The sequence below is a fragment of the Bactrocera dorsalis genome, chromosome 3 (assembly GCF_023373825.1).
Source record: "Bactrocera dorsalis isolate Fly_Bdor chromosome 3, ASM2337382v1, whole genome shotgun sequence".
NCBI lineage: Eukaryota > Metazoa > Arthropoda > Insecta > Diptera > Tephritidae > Bactrocera > Bactrocera dorsalis.
Genome location: NC_064305.1, coordinates 6,885,231 through 6,908,477, shown reverse-complemented (window position 1 = coordinate 6,908,477; position 23,247 = coordinate 6,885,231). Strand labels below are relative to the sequence as shown.

General features: G+C 33.2%; 2 protein-coding genes across 7 annotated transcripts in view; both read left to right on the top strand.

The window, feature by feature from the left end:
• Nucleotides 1-1,786: 1,786 nt before the first annotated feature.
• LOC105226815 (E3 ubiquitin-protein ligase MYLIP) lies at nucleotides 1,787-18,280 on the top strand. The gene is made up of 4 exons (XM_011205876.4): nucleotides 1,787-2,619; nucleotides 15,527-16,455; nucleotides 16,950-17,609; nucleotides 17,682-18,280. Exons 1-4 carry the CDS (start codon nucleotides 2,533-2,535, stop codon nucleotides 17,803-17,805), a joined length of 1,800 nt encoding a protein of 599 aa, XP_011204178.2. The 5' UTR covers nucleotides 1,787-2,532; the 3' UTR covers nucleotides 17,806-18,280.
• Nucleotides 18,281-19,317: 1,037 nt separating this feature from the next.
• The window catches only part of LOC105226814 (uncharacterized), a 41,382-nt gene continuing 37,452 nt past the window's right edge, over nucleotides 19,318-23,247 (top strand). Inside the window, exons 1-3 of one of the 6 annotated variants that reach the window (XM_019990534.3) lie at nucleotides 19,318-19,925; nucleotides 20,172-20,484; nucleotides 20,547-22,208. In XM_019990534.3, the coding sequence (XP_019846093.2) occupies nucleotides 20,556-22,208 (1,653 nt within the window). In that variant the 5' untranslated portion in view covers nucleotides 19,318-19,925; nucleotides 20,172-20,484; nucleotides 20,547-20,555. Of the gene's footprint in view, nucleotides 20,485-20,546; nucleotides 22,209-23,247 lie in introns of all 6 variants that reach the window. The other 5 variants (XM_011205873.4, XM_049452930.1, XM_049452931.1 and 2 more) reach the window with 5 other exon arrangements.

Below are 23,247 nucleotides of genomic sequence, written 5' to 3'. Positions count from 1 at the left end.
CCGTGGTACATGTAGTCTAGTCTATTGTGGTTTTATAACATTTTGTAAGTCACTGTGCCAGGAAAGTATGCACTAAAATAAAACGATGTTTGAATAAAAACCTGTAGCAAATTAGCCACATGCAATATAGACATTGTACAATTGATAATACGTATTTTCCGACTCTGTTGCATCGGCGTATGCAGCATGTGACACCCTCTTATGACAGTGCTGCAAACACGAATAGACTCTTATACATACATACGTACATGGATGCTTGGGGAGACTATCACAAGTATCCGCATGTAGTACGTGACATTCTACCAATCACTCCAATAATATATGCATCCCTGAATATTTGGTACGAGGTGTGTTCGGTGAACAACTAAAAATATAACATAAAACAAGACAAACGTAAACTTCGGTTGCAACGAAGCTACAGGGTTTGTCCGCAAAGTAAAGTCGACTCAGTCGATTATCATAACAATTCTTTAAAAGCTTTCAAAATAGTCCCTTTCTGCGCCGATGCTTCGCTGCCAGCGCAATTGCCAAGCATTGAATGCCGTACGGAAGGCATTCTCCCGAATAGATATGAAAGCTGAGATGCATGCTGCTTGAATCCTGTCTGTCGTCTCAAAATGTTCGATTTGCCTTTCATCGGCCTTTTCAGACAAGAAAACAAAAAAAAAGTCCAAAAAAATTGGCGTTGACGGTTTGTCCAGGAGGAATAAATTCATGGTGGACGATGCCTTTGATGTTAAAAAAGGCAGTAAGCATTGTTTTCACTTTGGATTTGCACATTCTTCCGGTCTTCATCAGCTCCTCCAGAAAGGCCTGGTGCCACCGAAACACACCACTTTTTGCTAAATCAACATCTAGTTAAGATTTACCGAGTTTCAGAATTTATCTCAACAAAAGTTGAAGCACTAGTTCGGGTATATACCTCCTCACCAATCTGATCATTGATATACCAAAACAAAAATTTTTGACAAAATTCTTTTTTTTTATTCAACATAGTTCCCTTCAAGGGTGATATATTGATTTTGTAGTACGATTTGTCCTTTGCTTTAAAATAGACTTCAGTTTCGGCGATTATCTCTTCATTCGCCGAACATTTTTTTTCCAGCGAGCATTCTTTTGAGATCTGAGAACAGGAAATCATCGACTACTATGGCCAGATCTGCAGGATACGGTGGATGTGGAAGCAATTCACGATCAAGAGTAATAAAAAAACACTGATCTTTGTTAAAACAAGAGTTTATTGAACAACCTTCGTAGTTTGGAAAATCTTTGCTTTCTTGAAATAATTTAACAGCTGTTTATACGCTCTTAGACAAACTGAGCCGCTGAAACACGGCACTTTGTTAATGAATCAATTGCTCTTAAATAAACAATGACAGTGTGCTCTTAAAAGCGACGAGCGTGGAAATCGCGGAAGAGCACGTACTTGAGAACAAAAATCAGCGGCAATTTAGTCACCTTGCCTTTATAATGTATGTGTGTGTGTGGTAGTATCTCAGAGATACGATTACACACATATCGACCGACGCTGATGCTCGTATGGAGAAGTGCGGAAATATTGTCGGCATACAAGTACAAGTTTTATCGCTCCTCGTTGCCTATTTTATGCCAACCATACATACAGTATGTGCCAATACTACTCCAATTTTCATGTTTGTGTGGTGTTTTCCTGCTTTTTTTAATTTGTTTATTATGTGTTGTTATTATTTTTATTTTTGCATTTCGGTTTCGCTGACTTTCTATCGGAGAGGCTATAGCCTGCTGGCGCGCTAGCTGTTTTGTTGGTTGTTGCAATCGGAAAACGTTCAATCGTTACGCGGTTTTCAAGCAATACAGTCGTGTGAGCGGCATACACAAGTCGCAGGTGTACTATATACCACCTACATATTAAATAAAAGCTTTTTTTATGCTAATCAAAAATTAGCAAAGTATTTTCAAAATATATTCAGACTATTTTTAAAATAAAAAAATTCACAGTTATACGAAATAAACATACAAGCTATTGAACTCGTCGAAGCTGCAGAAAAAAAATTAGCAAAGCAAGAAATATAAATATTTTTACTAGTAAATTTCTTAAATGCGTGCCTTGCCGTATGCCTTGCATGCAAATAAATATAAAGTTAAAATAAATATATAAAGAACGCAAAAGGCCAAAATAAATACGAATTTTTCGCTTTTTTGAGACGTGCAAGAAGACAATAAAAAACTGGTCTGTCTGTTGTGCGCGCAACTACATAAGTTAAATACATACAAACGTCTACTTAAAATCCAGTTTGTATGTCCGTGTACAATATATGTAAACACACCGCACATACATATGAGTGTTGAAAGACGGTAGAATTCACGCAAATTGCACGTGAACAAACGGCGAGCAACCAAGTTAAGAAAAACAAAGCTAAAAGTGTCACAAATCGTTTCATAAAACTGTAAAATAAAAAAATCGAAACAAAAAACATTATTCCAAAGTGAAAGGCTGGCTGCTGCAACATTAACTGCCACTGCAACGCATAGTAGGCGAATACAGTCATCAAAATGTGGTGCATTGTCAACCTGCCGAACGGCACACAATTAGCGGTCAAATGGGATACGAAGGCAATCGGCCAGGAGTGCCTCGAAAAGGTGTGTGTTCTCATAAATACTATGCTTTATGCTTTCATTCTTTACCTACCACACTTATACTTTATTATGTATGTAAGTATGTATATAAATACACACCCATCAAAACATTTCATTATTTTTTGGGTTTATTGCATTTTCTTTGTTGCTTCGTTTATTGTTTTCCGTATTATGTTGCACCGCATATCGGTTTTTGCAATGACCTACGCAACAAACGTTTGCCGCATGCATTGACGTAAAACCGCAGCGGCGGCATTAAGTTAAAACATGTAGCGCTTTTAAGTATATGTATATTCATGCATGTATGTATGTATGTATGTACATATATACTATAACACAGCGGTATACATATATAAATGTTTAAAAATTCTTAGCTTTTTAAATTTATTTAATTAAAATATATTCTTGCTTTCCACAAATGGCTTAGAAAAAATTATGCATTTGTAAAAACATGCCTTTACACGGCGAAAATGATCGATAACTATGTATATATGTATATTGAATCGATTATTGTCTGTTCTAGTGTACGGCTGTTGTCAAATGCATAAATATTAATTTTTAGTACATTTGTATTTGAAAATGCAGGGAAATTAAAAGCAGGACTTTAATGTGAAGTGTTTAAAGTATTAAGTTATTAAAATTAAAAAGAAAATAAATGTGGTTGTCACATACTTAGCTGCAATTGTTCAATAAGTGAGCCTTAAGTGTCATAATCTGCAAAAAGATATTTTGTGATATTTGATGAGTTCTGTTGGCTTAACCTGAAATGTGTTTCTAGACAAATATAACAATTTTTTGAGTGTCGCTGGTGAAAAATATTGTAGTTATTTGCTTATATAATGATGATATAATTTATTAGAACTAATACTTAAAGTAGTTAAATGTTAAACAAAAACGAAAACCGGTTGGAACCGCCGTATGGAAAACTTTTTTATTTGACAAGATACATTCAGGCAATTCGCCACAGATTATTTGCCAAGTTAACGTTATAACCTCCGAAAAAATTGTACAAATCGCAACACTATAGCATATAGCTACCATACAAACTGAACGTTCAAAATCAAGATAAAGATGCTTTAGCGCTATAGTAAGTGCAGCTGTAAAAGCTGTATTATTGCTTTGGTGCAGTCGTAGTCAACGTTTTTTTTTTTGTTTTGTCGTGACTTTATTTTTCACTTCATGAAAGACAAAGTGCAATCTTTAGTTTCCATTTCATTACGACGACAACTGTTTAAAGTTCAAATCGAAAATTTCGAAAAACATCAATAAAAAAATAAGTATTTGTATAAGTATGTACATACATGTAATCTTTGCATACACCTGTAAGTAAATATTTTTATAGGTTTATTTACCTATTTAGTAGTGCTTATCATTTTTATATTGTTTCGCTGCGGCTTAGTATAGAATTGTTTTCGAATGCATGGAAAATAAACAACACTTTGATAAGCTATACCAATTTATAAATAAACAATAAAGTCTTAATAAGCAAAAATATACGTATCTATGCATATATGTACGCCGGCTTAGCATTCATAAGCTGAAATATTTTATTTTGTTTAATAAATATGACTAATCCAATATGATTAATCATATAACGCTCATTTATATGATACATAATGCATACTCACTGTGATTTTTGGACTACCTAGCAGTGGCAATTATGATTTGTTTTATATACATACATACATACGTACATTTATGTAGTATAATCCCAACAGAAGAGTAAGCTTTGTTGTCTTTTCTTAGTCTATTTAATCCCAAATTGTGAGTAAGTTTTGTTGTAGACATTTCAAAGAATGTTCTCTTTTCTCGGATTTAAGGCTGAAAATGTTACTGAATAGCGCTTTCGAGTGCACGCAAACTTTTTCCAAAGAGTAATCCCATTAAAAGTTCATAGCTAGTAGTCTGAAAGCATTGACCCTTCATACTTGCAATTTCATTATTTTTTTTTTACTGTTGACTTTAATTGCTTTGCTGCAAAAAAATATATTAAAATGATTATTATGGTTTTACTTTTTTCTTAATATCGTCTGAGTATAAAAAAGATAATATTAAAAACACTTAAAAAAAAAAAAAAAAAAAAAACAAAAAAAAAAAAAAAGAAATGAAAACACTAAGAGCTTTTTCTTATTCCATTTTCGGTTTGTATAATAATTTGCTTTTCCGTAATTCGCACATATGATTCAACAATTAACTATTAATATATTTGTTTTCTGTAACTTTAATCTTTGGCATAAATACTTGTTAATCCATGAACCGCATACAAATCAAGTCTAATGAGTTGAGCTCAAAGTATACACTTTAGTTCCAAGTTCACAATTAATCAAACAAATGAAGTAGATCGATTAAGTACGCGCTTACGCATTGCTTGAAATCGTCTCGCGATACCGGATACACCTGCTAATAAATGAAAAACTATCAAAGTTCGTACGCTTAGTGCTGCCTATTATATAAGTCAATATGGATGGCCAGTGTAAGCAACTAGTAAAACATTTGCTTCATGAATCTGGCAACACATTATTTGTACTTCTTGTACGTAAATAACAATTTATTTAAGACGAAATTTAACGGACGAAATTTCATAACCTCTATTTTTAACATTCTTGCGCACAATTTTGTGTTTCTTTGCATATTTCGTAAAAGCCTATAAATCTTAGCGAGCAATATCATTTTTGCAACACATTTCTGTACATTGACTTCAAACTGCTTCGCGTGCCTCGCTTATCAGTCAAGCGAATGCAGCGTACGGGTGCATTTGATAGCTCAAAAAATGAAAATAAGTCATATTTCTGTCATAAAACGACTGAAGCGCCAATACACGCGGGTAGTTAACACCTTTAACGTTCAAAAAAAAATATTAGCAATATACATACATATATTTGCATTTAAATATTTAAATTTAAAAACTGCGCAGTACACTCTACATTTGCAATTAATATCGGTACGGACAGTATGGGTACATATTTTATGATTGTACAAAAAATTATGTTAATTAACTTAACTGCCATATTTGGTTAAGTAAACGCTTCGCCTGTCGTATGTTGTTATGAGTTTATTGAACGCCACAAAAAGTGCTCGTATTATTATCATACGCACCCGTAACGAAAACAAATACTCGTATATTATATTATATGAGTATATAACGCTAATAAAGCCATATAAGCTGCAACAACACGCAACTGCACCCTCCGCACGTTTTGTAAAATTTTTACTTACGAATACTCAACCATTTTGATTTAAAAACACCCTTAACAGGGTATATAAGTTTGTCACGAAGTTTGTAACACGCTGAAGGGTCTGAAATTTTGCATACGCCTTTTTCTCCTCGAAAAAATGTCAGAATCGGTGATATCGAACCATAATATCGTATAGCTGTCATAAAAAATTTCAGATCAAAATCGAGTTCTTGTATGGAAAACTTTTTTATTCGGCAGTATATCTTCATGCAATTTGGTTGGGGTTATTGTTTAAAGCAACGTTACAATCTGCGAACAAATTGTTCAGATCGGACCCTTATAGCATATAGCTGTCATACAAACAGGTCTATCAAAATCGAGTCCTTGTATAGAAAACTTTTTTGTTTGGCAAGATATCTTCACGAAATTTAGCATGCTATAATTTCCGAATATATTGCTCAGATCGGACCACTATAGCATATAGCTGCCATACAAACAGACCGATCAAAGTCAAGTTAAAAATCTTTATATACACTTTCATGCTATAAGAAATGCACCTATGAAGGGTATTATAGCTTCAGCAGCCGAAGTTAACGTTTTTTATTATTTTTTTGCGTCAAGTATCTTATTAATTCATCATTAAATAAGTCTTCTAAAGTTCACTTCAAACTATTTGACAACTGATAAACTGATAACACTTATACTCCGTCTGGCAAAATTATAAAATTACTTGGTTATTGACTGCTTTTAAGCCTAAGAAACTGTTTCACAATATTACTTCACGTAGACCATGCTATTCTTATCTATTTTGTTTTTCATTTTTACTTTTTTTGGCTGTCAACACAGCGAGTGGGTAATTAACTTGGTTTATACACTTCACATACAAATACATACATACAAATAAATATTATTTACTTGGCATAAAGGCCGTAAGCCAGTTTATTTTCACCTACACTGGGCAGGTACTCAACGATAACCGATTCGACTTTGTACTCTCCACTGATTGCTCAAGTAGGTTGTGTTGTTATCACGCTAATGATAGCAAAAATGTCAATTACCCAGCAATATATGCACGTTCGTACATTTGCTAACTACTTATTGCGTCGATTATGTGTCCGAAAACTTTCAAAACAACAGCATTAATCATTTTTAACGGATAAATCAACGCTTAATTAAGTCAATTATCGAACTAAGAAGCAATAAAATCCAAGCAAAAATAAGAGTTAATATATGCTCATAAATTTTTGAAATACAGCGTTCTAGATTACAGTTTTATTGACTGTTTTTCACACAAATTTCGTTAATCATCGCACATTTAATAACACACATTTACTCATTTACTTCGCTTAATAACGCAGTATTATTGAAATGCGTGGTAGTAAACGAGTTTTCTGCGAAACCAATCTGCAATTAACTTAGCCAACACTGACTAGGCGCTTAATTGCGGCGTATATTCACTTAAGCAGTTAGTAGTTTCCTTATCACTTTCGGTAACTCAGCAGTAAAACAATAATTGGACACCTGCGTCTTTCGTAATACATTAATCCATGTTGAATTAGACAGTTATGAATGCTTGTGATTCACAGTACGAAAGTATACACGAATTACGGTTGTTTTTGGAATGCACTTTGCACTGCAGTTTTATTGAATGGCAAACTCGTATTTCATTCGTATTTATTTTGGAGTTTGTGACTAGGAAACTTTAAGCGGATGTAAAAGAATTATTTAAAAATGAAAGTTAATGCCATGGAGGGTCTTAATGTTGGTTTATTATTATTTTTTAATATTTACTATGTAACACTGGTACTAAAATATAAATAAAACTTATCGATATCTTGTATCATTATTTTACTGATCACTTAAGAGTTATATATTTCAGTTTTTACGATTTTATTTCTTTTTTAAAATATTTTTATTTTAAATAACGAAAATATTATACTAATTTTGTATATTTCTTGTATGGTTTCAAAACAAATCAACAATATTCATTTCTCTTTAAATTTAATAATAAATTAAAAAAATATACAAATATAATTTTAATTTAATTTTTAATCTTTTTACTAGTTTTTTTTTATTTCTGAAACATTTTTTGAACATTATACATTTTTTTAATTATCTCTAAATTTTTTTGTATAATTTTATATTAATTAACTTATATTAAAAATATACAAATATAATTTTAATTTAATTTTAAATATTTGTATTAATTTTTATTTTTTTAAACTTTTTTTTTTAATATTTCTAAATTGTTTTTATATAATTTTTCGTTGAATTATATTATATTTAAAAAATACAAATATTTTAATTTTATTTTTAATACGTTTTAGTTTTTAATTTTTTTTTTAATATTTTTGTATTTTATGTTAGAAAAATTCATTGCTATTGTGTTGTTATGTAAAACCACATTTTTTGTTTATACTTTTGTATATGCTAACAGAAATAATACCAAGGTTTACAAAGTGCTGATTTTCAAAATATTTGCATTAAGTAAATCAACAATCTAAAATTACACAACTTGACTTTTGCAACGTATGTAAATTTCAAAATCTTTATACTTTTTATATTAATATGTATGCCTGAATATGTGAAGTATTTCATGGACTCTTACGTCAATGCGTTGATGCCTACATCGATTAAATGTGTTATCGATCAATTGCGTTATTTCTAAAGGGCAAACGGTGCTTTGACTTATGTATGACAATTTTTATTACAAGAAAAAAAAATTAAATAATAATAAAATAAATATTATTATATATGTTTTAAAAGCCATAAAAAAATATAATAAAATTAAAAATATATTAAAAACATATTTAGCCATATTTTGCTCTAATCCTTTGCAGAAAATCACTTACACTTACTTACTAATTATTTAATCATTACTTTGCATACATTTTTACTCAGCTTATATTTATCAAACCTAACACTTTTTCACACATACATTATTTTCTAACTTTTTTTTTGCAAAAAACGTGACTTAAACCATGTGCGTTTATTTAATGGGAGTGTACTAACGCCCTTGCGAGATTACTGCCTGTGTGATTACTGTAATCATAGTTTTGCCGGTCAAATGGGATTGCTCTCATTAGTTTATTGTTAAGCGCTAAGCAAAAATATAACAAAAAATTAAGCTGATAAGCGCCAGGAAAGCAAATAGAAATGAGAAAATAATAAAATAACAAGCAACGGTTGCTAATTGTTGATTAACACTTATTTTTTTTTTAATTTGTTGCTTTTTTCTACATTTATGTGAAGCATTTTTTATGGTCAGCAATGATTATTGGCGATAACATCAACGTGCCCCCAAAAAACTACGTCAATCAGCATACAATAAGTATGTCATTCTGTTAACATAAAATACGATTACATTGTGCAATACCGCTGACCCGACACAGTAAGAAATGTGTGTAAACATGTGAAAATTGCAATAATGAAAATACTATACAAAAAGTTGTAAAAAATGCTTGCAATTGATGTGTAGGTGTCGAAGGTGTTTGACAGTCATAAAAAAGGTGGTTTTTAACGATATTGACATATTTTCAATACAATATGAAACAAACTGGTTTCATTGTGCAATACTCAGATACAAATATTTGTCGAAGTTCTTGCTAATTTAATGAAAATAGCTGGATATAAGTATAAATATATTTAGAACAGGTTTCAAGTCCACAAAGTTGGCTGCATGAGTCCAACAAAGACTAACTAAAACTTTACCTTTTTTCAAAATATGTTCTGCTTAAATTTAGGTTAGGTGAGCTGTGGGTTCATACATGCAGTTATCTGCCTCGACAGTCTCAGCGGCATAATTACACAATCGCCGTTGTGATCACATGCCAACATAGCAACATTTGCCACTTTTATTATGAGCGGGTAAAGTCCAATTGCCGCAATATGACTCAACTGTTTAAGCTTTAATAAGCGTGTGTTGTGTGCTTGAGCAGTCGGTAATGCTGTTCTACAGACTTCCTAAAGAAATGTGGTATAATCGTTTAAGTGTGTGACTAACATTGTAAATCAAGCGTGTTAATCTTATCTAAGTAAGCGAACTCTAACCTCTTTTTAATTGATTTTGCTGATAAAACTGGCGTTTCAAGGCTATGAGTGGCATTTTCGATTGAAGTTTACCTACTCATTTATCGAAACCGTCGATATCAGATCACTATAGAATATAGCTGGCATACAAACTAACCGTTGAAAAGATTATTTTATAGAGATTTTTACAATATTCAAAATATTTTCGGCGAAAATTACATTCGTTTGCAAATAAGTAATTAATTTTTTTTTTCATATAACAATATTATTTTTATTGTAAAATTGTATTTTGCGGCCTTAGAGATTTTCTTTTTATTTTTTCACTTAAATTACGGTGCAAAATTAGCAATGCAAATGTAAAAATACATTTCACGTAAAAACTGCATATTTTTAAATGTCTGTGCCTGTAAACTTACATTATTACGCGCAAGTCCAGACGATTTTTCACTTGTAACAAAAGAAAAAAAAACATGAAAAAACCTTAAAATTTACATATGCAAATTAAGTATAAATAAAACATAATTGACTTGCAATAAAAAATGTACATATTAAACCTGCATGTAATGCATTGCGCTGTGCTCAGTTACAGCCAACATTAAACAATTATGGCCCATTTAATATTCATAAGCCCTTACACTTACCGTAATACCTTGTTAGACCCGCTGATCGTGCACATGTACTCAATAAAATTGCAAGACACACGGCAACTGTTTGCACGCCATGGAAGCACTCGTCAACCGCGTGCTACAATTACAATACAATCTCGAGATGTGTATGACACATTTGGTTATTAGCACAGCCGAAGATACATATTATATACATACATACATAAAAGTATGTTTGTATGTGGACATGCGCTGCTTTGTGTAGTCTGCCATTCAGGCCGTTGTGGCGACAACCTCGTTGCCGCAGGAATTCGTCTATAGGCAAGTGATGAATGTAAATTATAAACTTTGCACACATGCGATTTCACACGCTCATAGCTATTTTAAAACTTATAATATAAATATACATATGTATAACTAAATACTTACATACATACATATGTATAATATATACTAATGTTAACGTTCAAACAATTCAGAAGTGCTTATTTGTGCATTTTTTTGTTGCTGCTCTTTTTTTTTGATTATCCTACAAGTTGCTATAAAAATAGCGCGTCATCGACGCGCCTCGAGGCACACTTGAAATAATTCACTTTTCAAAGAATATAGTACATATTTCGTGCGCACGAAGAAAAACACAACCAAAGCAAGAAAAAAACTTTAAACTCAAAAAAAAAATGAAAAGGAAAGTAAAATAAAAAAAGGTTAAAAATAAGTAGAAAATTCCTGCTGCTGAATCAAGTATACATGTTTAAATATAAAAAAATGGCAGGTGTCTCATCGCATATACATATGTATGCAATTATATAATTAGATAAAGCCTTGCAACTGCTCATCAACAACGTGCAGCACCACTCCATGAATTAGTAACAGTTACGACTGCATACTCATGGAAATCCCATTAGAATTATTTGAAAACCCAACGGCAGGGTTGCCAACATTTTACTAATTAGTACTAATTTCCCAGGTGGATAACACAGTTGTCTTACCGTTTTCATTATTTAATAAACACATTTCTGGCTTAAGGCGGCACAATAATTATTTATTAATTACCTCCTCCTTCCTTCTAAACATTTTTTAACACCTTTTACCTAACAGATTTATCACATGTGTTATTTTTCCTTAAATATGTATACTAAGCATATACAAATAATTAATTTTTCGAAAAAATTACTATTTTATAAATAAACAGGTGCTCAATGGCAATTTAAAATGACATTAGAGTGTTTATCGATAACTTTCAATTTCAATTACGTGATTTTAATGTGTTTGCTAAATGGTGGGCTAAATATACATATGTATATTGGAGAATTTCTTGTCAGTTTTGTTTTTGTGTTAAGCTTTTGTATATGTTTTTATTTTCATATTTTTTTAATACATGAACACCTTTAGTAAAAGTATTATTAAATAAATTAAAATATATACATATGTATGTATTTTTTTAAATTTTGTTATATAGAAGTTTATAGTTTAATTTTATTTAATTTTTACATTTATTAAATATATGCATACTTTTCCAATTTTTTTAATAAAAAATATTTTTTTTATTGCTTTAATTTTATTTAATTTTTTTTATAAATTTTTATAAAAAATAATTTTTTACATAAAAAAAAAATTATAAAAACATTATTTCAATATTACATTAAGTTTTTTTTTTATTATTTTATACATATTTATTTACTAATTAAGTGACGTATGCCATAGTTCATTGCTTGCGCTCAATTTTGCCTTCAAGCTTGCATAAATACCTACATACATACATATGTGTGTACATGTTAACTTCTAAGCGCTTTACAATTAACCTATGATAAAAAGTATGGTTTTTTTGCTCTATTTTCTTTCTTTGCATCTAACTTATTTAATAAAATGCACTTTGCGCTGTTATTATATGCGGAACCAAGGCCTTAGCGTGCATTAATTCAATTGTAATAAAAACGAAACATATTTTAAAGCAGGAAAAGAATGCAAATAATGACAATTTAGCAAACTAATGAAAACACGCCCAACAAACACACAAACGCACAAACAAATTTTCTACTTACCTTCATAAATTAGTTAATGACAACAAACAATGTTTAATTACATTCATTTATTTAGGTATTTGTTTGCTTATTTCATTTATTTTTTGCTCGCTACGCTTCTATTCCAAATTAACGGCAACACTGCATGAGCAACTCATTAACACGCGGCGGCATGAGTACGCGCACACGGCAACGAACAAGCAGCCAACCGACCAACAAAAAACTACAAAAAACAACAACAAAAACTGCGTTCAGTTGAGTTCATATGTGAATGGGTCCAAAGTCCAATTTTCGTTTGGGTCGGGTTCCAAAGTCCAATTTTACCATTCACACACAGCATGCTTTCATTCGTGTACGGGCGTGTGTATGTTTGTGCAATGGATATATTAATATATATACATGTATTGTGTGTGTGCACTTGTAGGTGTGCTTGTGCGTTTCGGTATGTGTTACACTTCATTTCTGTTTTGTTCACGAAATTCTCTTTATTAAACAATTTTTTTGCGCTCACCTAATTGCTGTTATCGTTGTTGTTACTGTTGTTGTTGCTAGTGAAACAAGTACAAAAAAAGCTAAGTTCGTTCTCTTGCAAACTAACAAACTAAATGAAGAAGCAGCAACAGCAACAACAGCTAAAAGATACGAGATCGTGTCGTCCGCAAACACAATAACAAAATATATATACAAATATATATCTCAGCTATGATCTTTCGCCAGCGATAAATACAGCAAACGCGCTCTTGCCTACTTTTCTGCGCTACACTCACGTATACTTCATACGCAACAGCGCTTCGTATCTCTTAAGTGAAGTTGCAAACACTAAATACTCTCTGCTAGCCATAAGAGTACACAGCGCTCCTATAAGGGAGTCACTTTTTGGGTTTTTTCGCAGCTTTTTCCCCCCAAGTATCTGTGCGCACATCTGTTTTCAAGTTGCTTTCAGCGCTCCAGTGCTCGTGTACGCCGTCTCGTACACATACTCGCAAGCACGTGTACACATATAGACAGACTTTTAAAGCTAAATTTTGACAATAAATGTCTGTTGACTTCAGTTATTTGCGCCCACATGGCTGCCATACACTTGACGAGTTGGCTGGCTGACAGTTTGGTGGGTTGGTGAGTTGGCCACTAATCGCTCTCTGCAGCGCTAATTCAAAATGCAAATAGGTCTGAAAGAGTTGCAAAAGTTTTAAACAATAATACCAAACTGTACGATGTTAGGTTAGCGAAAATGTGTAGCAGAGTATAGCAAAAAGCAGAAAAATGTGCTGGAAGTGCGCAAAAAGGCAGACATTGGAGCTAAATATAAAATAAAATACAAATAAGCAAGTTTGGAAGGCTCCATCTGAAGCCTGAAATACAAAAATGAAATGTATAAACAAAGTTTTGCTTATGAAGACAATAAGAATACACAAATGCGCAGAATATCTCACCTGGAATCTTTGTAGTTAGTTATTTTTTCGCACGTACTCATATACATTCATACTCTTACACACATTTCACATACTGATTTAGTATTTATGTTTACCCAGCCAGATAACAATGATTTATAAAAAAAATATTTCTTACGACTATGTGAGAAAAATCCAAAATGCCCATATGTGCTTAATAATTGAAATTTATTTTTGCAAAAAAGTAGAACAAACAATATGTACTTATATTTTTATCACACACATTGTAGAGCAGTGATAATTATTTATAAAGAAGTTTGTTTAGGCACAATAACAATAACGTACATGCACACGCCTTACCTTGCCTGCGGTTTATTTTCGTGCTCGTCTTGTTGTTGGTTGATGTCATCGCATATTGCGCTTTACTTTGTTTGCCGAAGTAATTAACAGTTGTCTTTGCTTGAAGTCTTGAGGGCGAAGAAATGTAAGCAAAACGTACCTAAATTTGATAAAAAAAGAGCTATAAATATACTGTACAAGCTGCAAAACCAGGTTGAAGCTAGGCGAATATCGCAAAAATATTATTTTATAAATTTGTGGTTAGGCGAGGCTAGAAGATAAGAGATGAGAGGGAGAAGTGATATACATACATACATATATAAAATATGTTTTTGACACTATCATAAAATTAATATATTTTTGTGAACTCTAACCTCTGGTAATGTGTTTATAGCGGTTTTATTTCATAAGTAAAAAAATTTGACAGCATATTTGATAGTCACCATGATATTTGTAGCAGAGACAATTACATGCAAAAATATGAAAGTGTTAATGAAAGTACAAATATGTTAATTACCCAATTAAAACTCTACTTAAAAATAGTTTAAAAAGTATATGACCACTTTAGACACACCCCAGTAAAAAATTGTAATTTCTCAGCATTTCGTTGCTGTTTTCTTCGTAACCAAAAAAGGTAAACATCTTAAATGTCGTTAGGTTAGTAGAGCTGCGACAATTGAGGACAGGGTGATTGCGGTGAAAAGCTTTAAAAACCATGAAAAATCAAATATTTTTATAAAATACTTTAGTTTATTGAATTAAATTGAATATATGTTCATAAACACACAAATTTTGGTTGATTTAATTTTTTCTTATTTAAAATTATACAAAAGCTGACAATGCAAAACTTTTCTGGGTAAATTTGTAGATATTTTATATACGATTTTTTAAACAGATTTCAACAAAAAATACATAAAATGAAAACATAGTAATACAATTTGTTGTACATGGCGTATGAGTAACATGCGTAAGGTATTAAGTAGCAAAAAGCTCAATCCATAAGCTTTAAAAGCTGCGGCTGTGGTTTTATTAAAAGCTTGTTCCTATTTAAGCTGCATTTTATTAGAAGTTGTAGTGAAAAAATACATTCGAGCTTTTGCGCAGCATGGCGTATGCGTAACTTTCTGTATAAATTTTTTTAAGCATAAAATTTAAAATATATAAATGATTGAAAATAACAAATTTTAATGGAAAACAAAATTTTATTATTTATATATTTTTAAGAAAATTTTAATAATATTAATTTCTGAACATTTCTTTACATTCTATACACATTCCAAAATTTTAAGCAATAAATGCAAACTCACGTCAACAATACTAACCTCACTTTTTTTTGTATGCACTTACAGGTCTGCAAGGCACTCGACATTGTCTGTGAAATGGAATATTTCGGCCTCGAATACTGGACACCTGGACAGGAGGAGTCGCGCACACGCCAATGGATCAATCTGCGCAATCGCCTGTCGTGCGACAACAGCAGCAGCAGCATACACTTAATGCTCGCGCTGCGTGTCAAGTTCTGGGTACCCGTACATTGTTTGCTCCAAGAGAGCGTACGCAATATTTTCTACATGCAAGCGCGTTCCGATCTATTGGAGCAGCGCCTGCATGCACGTGACTGGAATAATGCGGCCAAATTGGCAGCGCTGCTGTGTCAAGCTGATGGCTTACGCTTCAATCCGCTCGCGCTGAAGGCCAAATGTCCCACGCAAATGCGTCGCCGTAGCGCTGGTGATGTTCAACACCAACAATGCCAACACAAAGAGCGCAAAGACAAAGAACATGTGTTGTCGTTTAAGAAGCGACGCCTCTCCAAACAAAAGTCCACCGAAAACATACATAATTCACATCTGGCCGCCGCTGTCTCCGATGAGGCTCTAACGACATTGAGTGCGAGCATGAAATGTGCCAACGCATTGTCACAAATGGCAACACAGGCGTGCGATAGTGACTCGGGTGTAGACAAAGCCGCCGCGATATCATCATCACCGCTTTATGTTTATCAAAATTATATAGTATATCCAGCGTCGGTCGATGGTGTTGACGCCGATATGCCGGAAGATTACTACAATCGCATTGCTGTGGAGCATGGCAAGTTGGCGACACTTAAAATGACAACGAAGTCGGCAAAGTATTGGCTGTTGAAGCAAATTCAGGATCTCGAAGGTTACGGCGAGGAGCTGTTCAGCGGCGTGACGGCACACGAGAATTCGGTGCGTTGCGATGTGTCGGTTGGTACAAATGCGATCACGACCTGCGTGGGAGACGAAAAGAATGTGTAAGTATTTTTACGCTGAGTTAGTTTCGGTTATATTCGGGTAGTCTGAAAAATTTATATTAAAAATATTTTTTTGTTAAAATTTTTTTGAGTTGATTAATTTTCTAATTTTTCTATTTTGTTCAAAAATTTATTTTTAATTTTTTTCAACAAATCTTCGTTTTTCCACCATTTTAGACATACATTGACCATTTTTTAATTTTTTTTTTTAATTTTACAATTTTTTTTAATATTTTTCTTAAATTTATATTTTTTATTTAAATTTAATATATATTTTTTTTAATTTTTTCTAATATTTTTCTTTAATTTTTTTTATTTTAATTGTATTTAATATTTTTTTTTATTATAATACATTTTTTTTTTTAATTTTTTCTAATATTTTTCTTTAATTTTTTTTATTTTAATTTAATATATTTTTTGTCCAAAACCATATTTTTCAACTTTTTTCCACACATTTTATTTATTGTCAATTTCCTTTCTTCTCTCTCTTGTAGCATCCCGTTCAGCGCAATCGCCTCTGCGAAATCATTCCGACGCACTTTCAAATTGGAATACGTCGGCGATTGCAATGATCGTCGTGAGCTCGAAATCAAATTGCCAAAACACTCGATGGCCGCTGGCGTCTACCGTTCCATAACGGAGCGACACGCCTTCTATGTCTGTGATAAAGTACGCGGTGTGGTAACCAATCAATTTACGCGCGATCTCAAGGGTACAATCGCTTCGATGTTCAAAGAAGACACGGAGCTGGGCAAACGATATGTCTTCGATATTCAACGCACCTGTCGCGAAGTGCACGATCAGGCGCGTCGTATACTACACGAAAAGGGCATTGAAGCCTTGAATAGCACAACAAGTGGCAATGAAGATCTCTTTGAAAATATGCTTAGCGGCGCCACCAAAACACTGAGCGCGAGTACACTGCAACCGGCTGATGAAGCGGCTACGCAGCTGCATATCGATGACATCAGCGCTGTCACCGATAAATTGGACATGGCGTTGCGCGAGAAAGAGAAACGCGATGCGGCAATAGCACGTTGCGTGGAGACGCGTATCTCCGAAGCGATGACCTGTAAAATTTGCATGGATCGCGAAATCAATACAATGTTCAATCCCTGCTCACATGTGACCACCTGTGCGGAATGTGCGGCGAGGTAAGTTCAAAAGTGCACAAAATGACTAAAGTACAGCATTTCAATTAATTTTCATGTTTTCTCGTTTTACAGATGTATACACTGCCCCAGTTGTCGTGTAAAAGTGACGAGCACTACGCGCATATACCTGCCCCCCGAACTGCGTGTGAGCGTCGCCACGCCAATCGCCACCACCAGCTGTGTCGCTGCACATTAGTGGAAATATTTCCGTTACATTTCTCTTGATCGAATCGCGTTCGTAAAATGGACTTTGTTTGCAGTATAAAAATAGAAAGGAAAAAACTCGAAACTGTGCTAAACGCGTCAATGACGGGGTTTTAAGCTTAGACTGTATTCTCTAAATATAAATTTATTGAGTGTCGTCATGCCAAACCATAAATATTTATAAGTGAACCTAAAGTAATTATTTAACTGTTATTATTATTTTTTTTTTGTTTTTGTAGTACATACATACATATATGCAATTGTTACTAATTTCACTGTTAAGTTAAAAATAGTTTTACACATTGTACTGTAAGTAATTAAGACTTCGAATTATTTTAAGTTAGTTTGTTGCCAATGCATTCATATTTTATTAAAAAAAAAGTATTCTTAAACAAATTTGTGTTAACTAAATGTGTGCTTAAAAGCCGTACATTAAAAAAAGTATTGAAACCCTTAAACGACAAGATTGTTACAACAAAATGTGAAAAAATTATAAATATAAAAGAAAAAATTAAAAAAAAACTATTTATGTCATAAAAAATATAAAAAATTTGCAATATTTGCACTTTTAAATTTAAAAACAAAAAAATATTTCTATATGTATGTTTTTCCAACAGCATTTAATAATAATTACACAAAAATATTATTATAATTCGAATTTTCAAAAATATGCGCCATTTCGAAGCTTTTCGATGTATTTTTTATTTTTATTATACATATATTATGTTCTAAAGCATTTTAACTATTGACTAAGAATTTTGGAAATAATGAAAATGTTTAAAAATATATATATTGTCGTGCCTTTGTTGTATTTTCTCCCATATTTGTTATAATTTTAAATTAAAACATTTAATAACTTTTTAAATTTTAATATTTTATATGTTAATTCTGTGAAAGTCGAAAAAAATTTAAAACACAATAGTGCATAAAATAAAAAAAAATAATAAAAACAAAAAATTATTTGTATTAAAACAAAACAAAGTCTATTATTTTCAAGTTAAATAGCAATATATGGAATATAAAGATAACCAAATAGTCAAATAAACGGTATTTCGCGCTATGAAACTTATAACTGTGATAATAAGCTATATCAAGCGAGTTCTGACGCTTCCATATCTGTATATAGACAGAACAGACCCGGATTTTGCTCCGTTGAAAACTGTCAAGTTGGTAGCATTTCCCAAAACTATTTAATACAATTTTTTAACAGACTTCAATAATAACAACTGTTAGGCAGCTTGTTTTGTTTCTGTTTATTTTACATACATATGTGTTGACAGCAGAAGAAGGTGAAGGCAATCTAACATTAGAACATAATAAAAAAATTATATTACTCGTTACATCGGCTTTCCAATTTTTCCGCTTACCCAATGTGGCAGCATTGATAACCAAAAATTTCTCAAAAAGTTAAATCAACGCAAAGTTAGAAAAATCCCATGTGGCAACACTTTTGCTAACCAATCGGAAAAAATGCTACAAATGTCAGACAATAGCAAACAATTGGTTGACAGTAATGTTCAAAATGGACGCAATATCTTTGTGTTCCCATTCTCAGATCGCGTGAGCAGCAGTGATAAGTTTTTGCAATTTACTTTTCCTAATAAAAAAGTGGAGTGTGAAAACTGAAAAAATGCCAATGAATTTAAATTTGTGATATACTACAAGTAAATGGGACGAAAGTGGATAATAATCCAAGGGTTTTCGTCAAATTTCGTCCATGTAGTGAAGAAACAGTCAATACAAATCAACTAAAACTGTCTGATGGAATTTTGTAATACACCAATTGCGAGTTTTCTTTGTGACCTCACTTTTTGCGTTTCGGCGTTCGTGTGCGTTTAGCGTACTTTAGCAGTGCCGTATTGTGCTGTCGTAGATTGCCAAAACGATGTTTGTAGCAACATTTTCTTTGCAAGTGTTATTAAAACAAAAACTGCTATAGAAATTCTCCAGCAACAGCAGTCGAAAAGTTAGTTAAAGCAGCCAGAAGTCAGCAGTTGATGGACGTTTGTTTGTATGTACGTCAATCCTAAACGAGCTACCGATTGGCTAGCTGGATACGAAAAACCGAAAAACGCAGTGGCAGAAAGAAAACAAGACTAAAAAAGAAAGAAGGTTGTATAAACGAGCGGAAATTGTGCTAGTGACAATTTGGCAGTTTTTTTTGTTTTACGCCAGCTTTTATATACCATATTATTTTTTTGGTTGGAAATTATAATGGTTTAGTTAAATAATGCAATACGTAGAAGTGCAAATTTGTTTCCACGTATTGCCAACTTGTGAATGAAGACTCTAACACAATACAGTGTTAATTATGAAGTACGATTTTTGTGTAACGCAAGTATGTATAATTTATTGTAGAAAGAGATAAAAGTTTATACAACAAAAAATGTATAAATTTGCAGTAAAAGTACTGAAAAAATACAAAGAAACAGATTTTGAAAGTGCCTACAAACAAGGACAAATTTTTATTCCTTTGAAAAACAAATAAAGTGATAAAAGCGGATTATCGGTTAGCGTTCTGTCCGCTAAAACTAGTTTATTATTACAAAAAAATATACGCCTTTACGATTTTAAATTTCATTTACTGTCTAAACGCTTTGAATTATATGCATTGTCATCATTTGTCTACACGATCCCAAAAGTACAACGACGCATACTTGCTGAAGCTTAGGTAAATATTTGATATAATAAATTTGGAAACATTTACAATTATTTGTGTAAAATTCCTTTCAGTTATATATTATGGAAAAAGGGAAAGTACATGTGAAAAACGAGCATCGTGGTGTGCCTGCACAAACACAACAACAACAATTAACGCCAAAAATTGCTGAAGGCCATCCCACAACGTCACTATCACCCGAATTGAAATCTGCGCCCTTTATGGGAATGCACCATAACTTAGAACATCCACCACAAACAGTCTACTATCATCCACAACGTCCTACATCGAAAACAAATACAACAAATATTTCGGAATGTGATACTATCGGCAATTCCGCTAACGATGGTGTATTCCCTTTATGTTATGTTTGTGGCGGTAATGGCGGTTGCGAATCTCTACGCGTACGTCCTAATCAGGATTGTCCCACTGAACCGTATTTTCCATTTTTGGAACGACATGAACCGCCCAACGGTGTACCAAAGCTTACGTCTACACAAACCTATGTAATCGCTTGTATGCTATGTTATCGATCCCTGCGAGAGCAATGGGACTCGTACGAACGCAAAAAGAAGCCACACTTACAGCGTTTATATCATATGAAACGTGTTGATGGGAAAAGTTACATTGGCGCCGACATACAAACACAAGGTGAATACGCTGCACAGATGCTTGGTCTCAGTGCTGAACATTTACAACATGGTAATTTGCAAGAAGATTACGCCTATTTAAGTGGTGTGTCGCGAACACCAAATCGCGTCGATTACGAACGTCCAACGAATGTGACGAATCAATATTATCCTTTACAACCAAACGAACCGTCATCGTCATTACATTATGCTCAAACAAATAGTACGCCTAGCTCAACGGCACAACAATACTGTGATTATTATAATCGAAACTTTAACGCTACCTTGAATGGCCAAATGACGCCACAACCAAAAGAAAAGCAAATTGGCACCACGCAGTTACCTAAGAGTGTGGCACATATGAATGAAGAGCCCGCCGCGGTTGAGAGTCGTAAACCTGTCGGCAGTGGTTCACCATATGACACGTTAAATATAAAATCGTCCTCATTTGCTCATCATAAATTTAAATTAGGTCAGATTTCGTGTATGAATTCAGCTTCAGCTCGTAATGAACTAAACTCCTCAAATGATACACAAAAAGCTCTACACACAAATTCGGACAGTAAACATCAACAAATTCAGCAACAACAACAACAACAACAACAGCGACAAGATCGTATCAGTCCGCAATACGAATATGGTATCGCAGCTGGTGGTGTTGGTGGTAATCACTCGAATGCCGCGTCAATGGCTGATGTTGTTGACGATGCAAGTGGTGCTGCCTTAGATTTGCGTAACTCATCAAATAACATCTGTGAACCATACATGTTGTCATGCGGTACTTCACGCCAAATGTTTCGAAATGCCTCACCTAGCAATAATGCCACCAACCAAGTCGATGTCGGCATACTTGACTTGTCAATGCCAGACAAGAATTCATTAACTGAAGTTTGTTATGTTTGCGGTGATGAACAGCGACGTGGCAGTCTCATCGAACTGAGCACTGTACGTTCGAAGGATGGGAAGGGTCGTCATCATCCATACTTTCCGATTTTCAATGAACAAATACCGCGCCCGCCGCGCTCACGTCCCAAAGATCCACGTGGCATGATACAAGCCTGTCAATTATGCTATGAACATCTTATACAACAGTGGAATAATTACCAGGTAAGTGTTAGCTGCTAGTATCTAGCCCTTTTATATGAATTTTATATTTTATAGCGGCAATTAGCATGCACAAATGCATTTATTATAAATAAATATGTATAAAAGTAAAAAGTAAATATGCATAAATAGTTATAAAGTTAAAAAAGTTATAAAATTAAATAATCTATAATAAATGTAAGTCTAGATTACACTTTTTATTGCATACACGTGCAAAATGTTAAGAAAATGTAATATGCTAACAGCTAGCAATTACATGACGTTGCATTAATGTCATGCAGAGAATTTGAGAGCAATGAAGCTTTTCTAAGAGCATGACACAGCCTCACGGAGAGCGGATTTGAGTGAGAGACGACATTTACCGTTAGTCTACTACAAAAAACTTTCAGCATCACTTGCTCTGATTACACACATTCAATATCAAACAATTATTTGTTTAGTAAACTAGGTAAAGCATGGCTGGCTGGGTATTTCCGATATACTTATGTATATGTATATTCCAAATATTATATATTTTCAGCATGCAACGAGACTCCGCTTGACTCTAACCACCTCTTTGCATGCCCAGCTAACCTTACCCAGCTGAAAACCCGCCCCCTATGGTCCGAACCCGTCGAAACAGCATGTTGCACGGGCCTACCGTTGGTTGACCTCGATGAAAACTTATGTGAACCTTACTACTCTAACCGGGACTAGAACCTTTACGGCAAAAACTATTTTTATTGTACTATTATTGAGGTACAATTTCGAAAATCGTTCATGCCTTCCGTATATCGTTCTTTTACTATTTTTACTAGCTTATTTATGCAGCCTGACCTACAATTGAGAGATAATTTTCATGGAGCTCTTATTACTTAGGATTAGATAGGTTCTTGATCTAATAAAGTCTAATAACTTCTTGCTGTTGTTGGAATTGGATGTTGTTGTAAGAATTGAATGTTGTTGGTGTTGTTGTAGCAGCAGAAAAAGCAGCAATGCTGAAAGAATTTTGAAAAATGCTGCCGAATTGACAGTCTTTAGCCGGATAAAAATTCGAATACGG

Bases quoted from the DNA above. Each gene is read 5' to 3' on its own strand.
- LOC105226815 (XM_011205876.4), top strand. From the start codon at position 2,533: ATGTGGTGCATTGTCAACCTGCCGAACGGCACACAATTAGCGGTCAAA. The intron at 16,456-16,949 runs GTAAGTATTTTT...TCTCTCTTGTAG, and splicing joins GTGGGAGACGAAAAGAATGT to CATCCCGTTCAGCGCAATCG. The intron at 17,610-17,681 runs GTAAGTTCAAAA...CTCGTTTTACAG, and splicing joins TGTGCGGAATGTGCGGCGAG to ATGTATACACTGCCCCAGTT.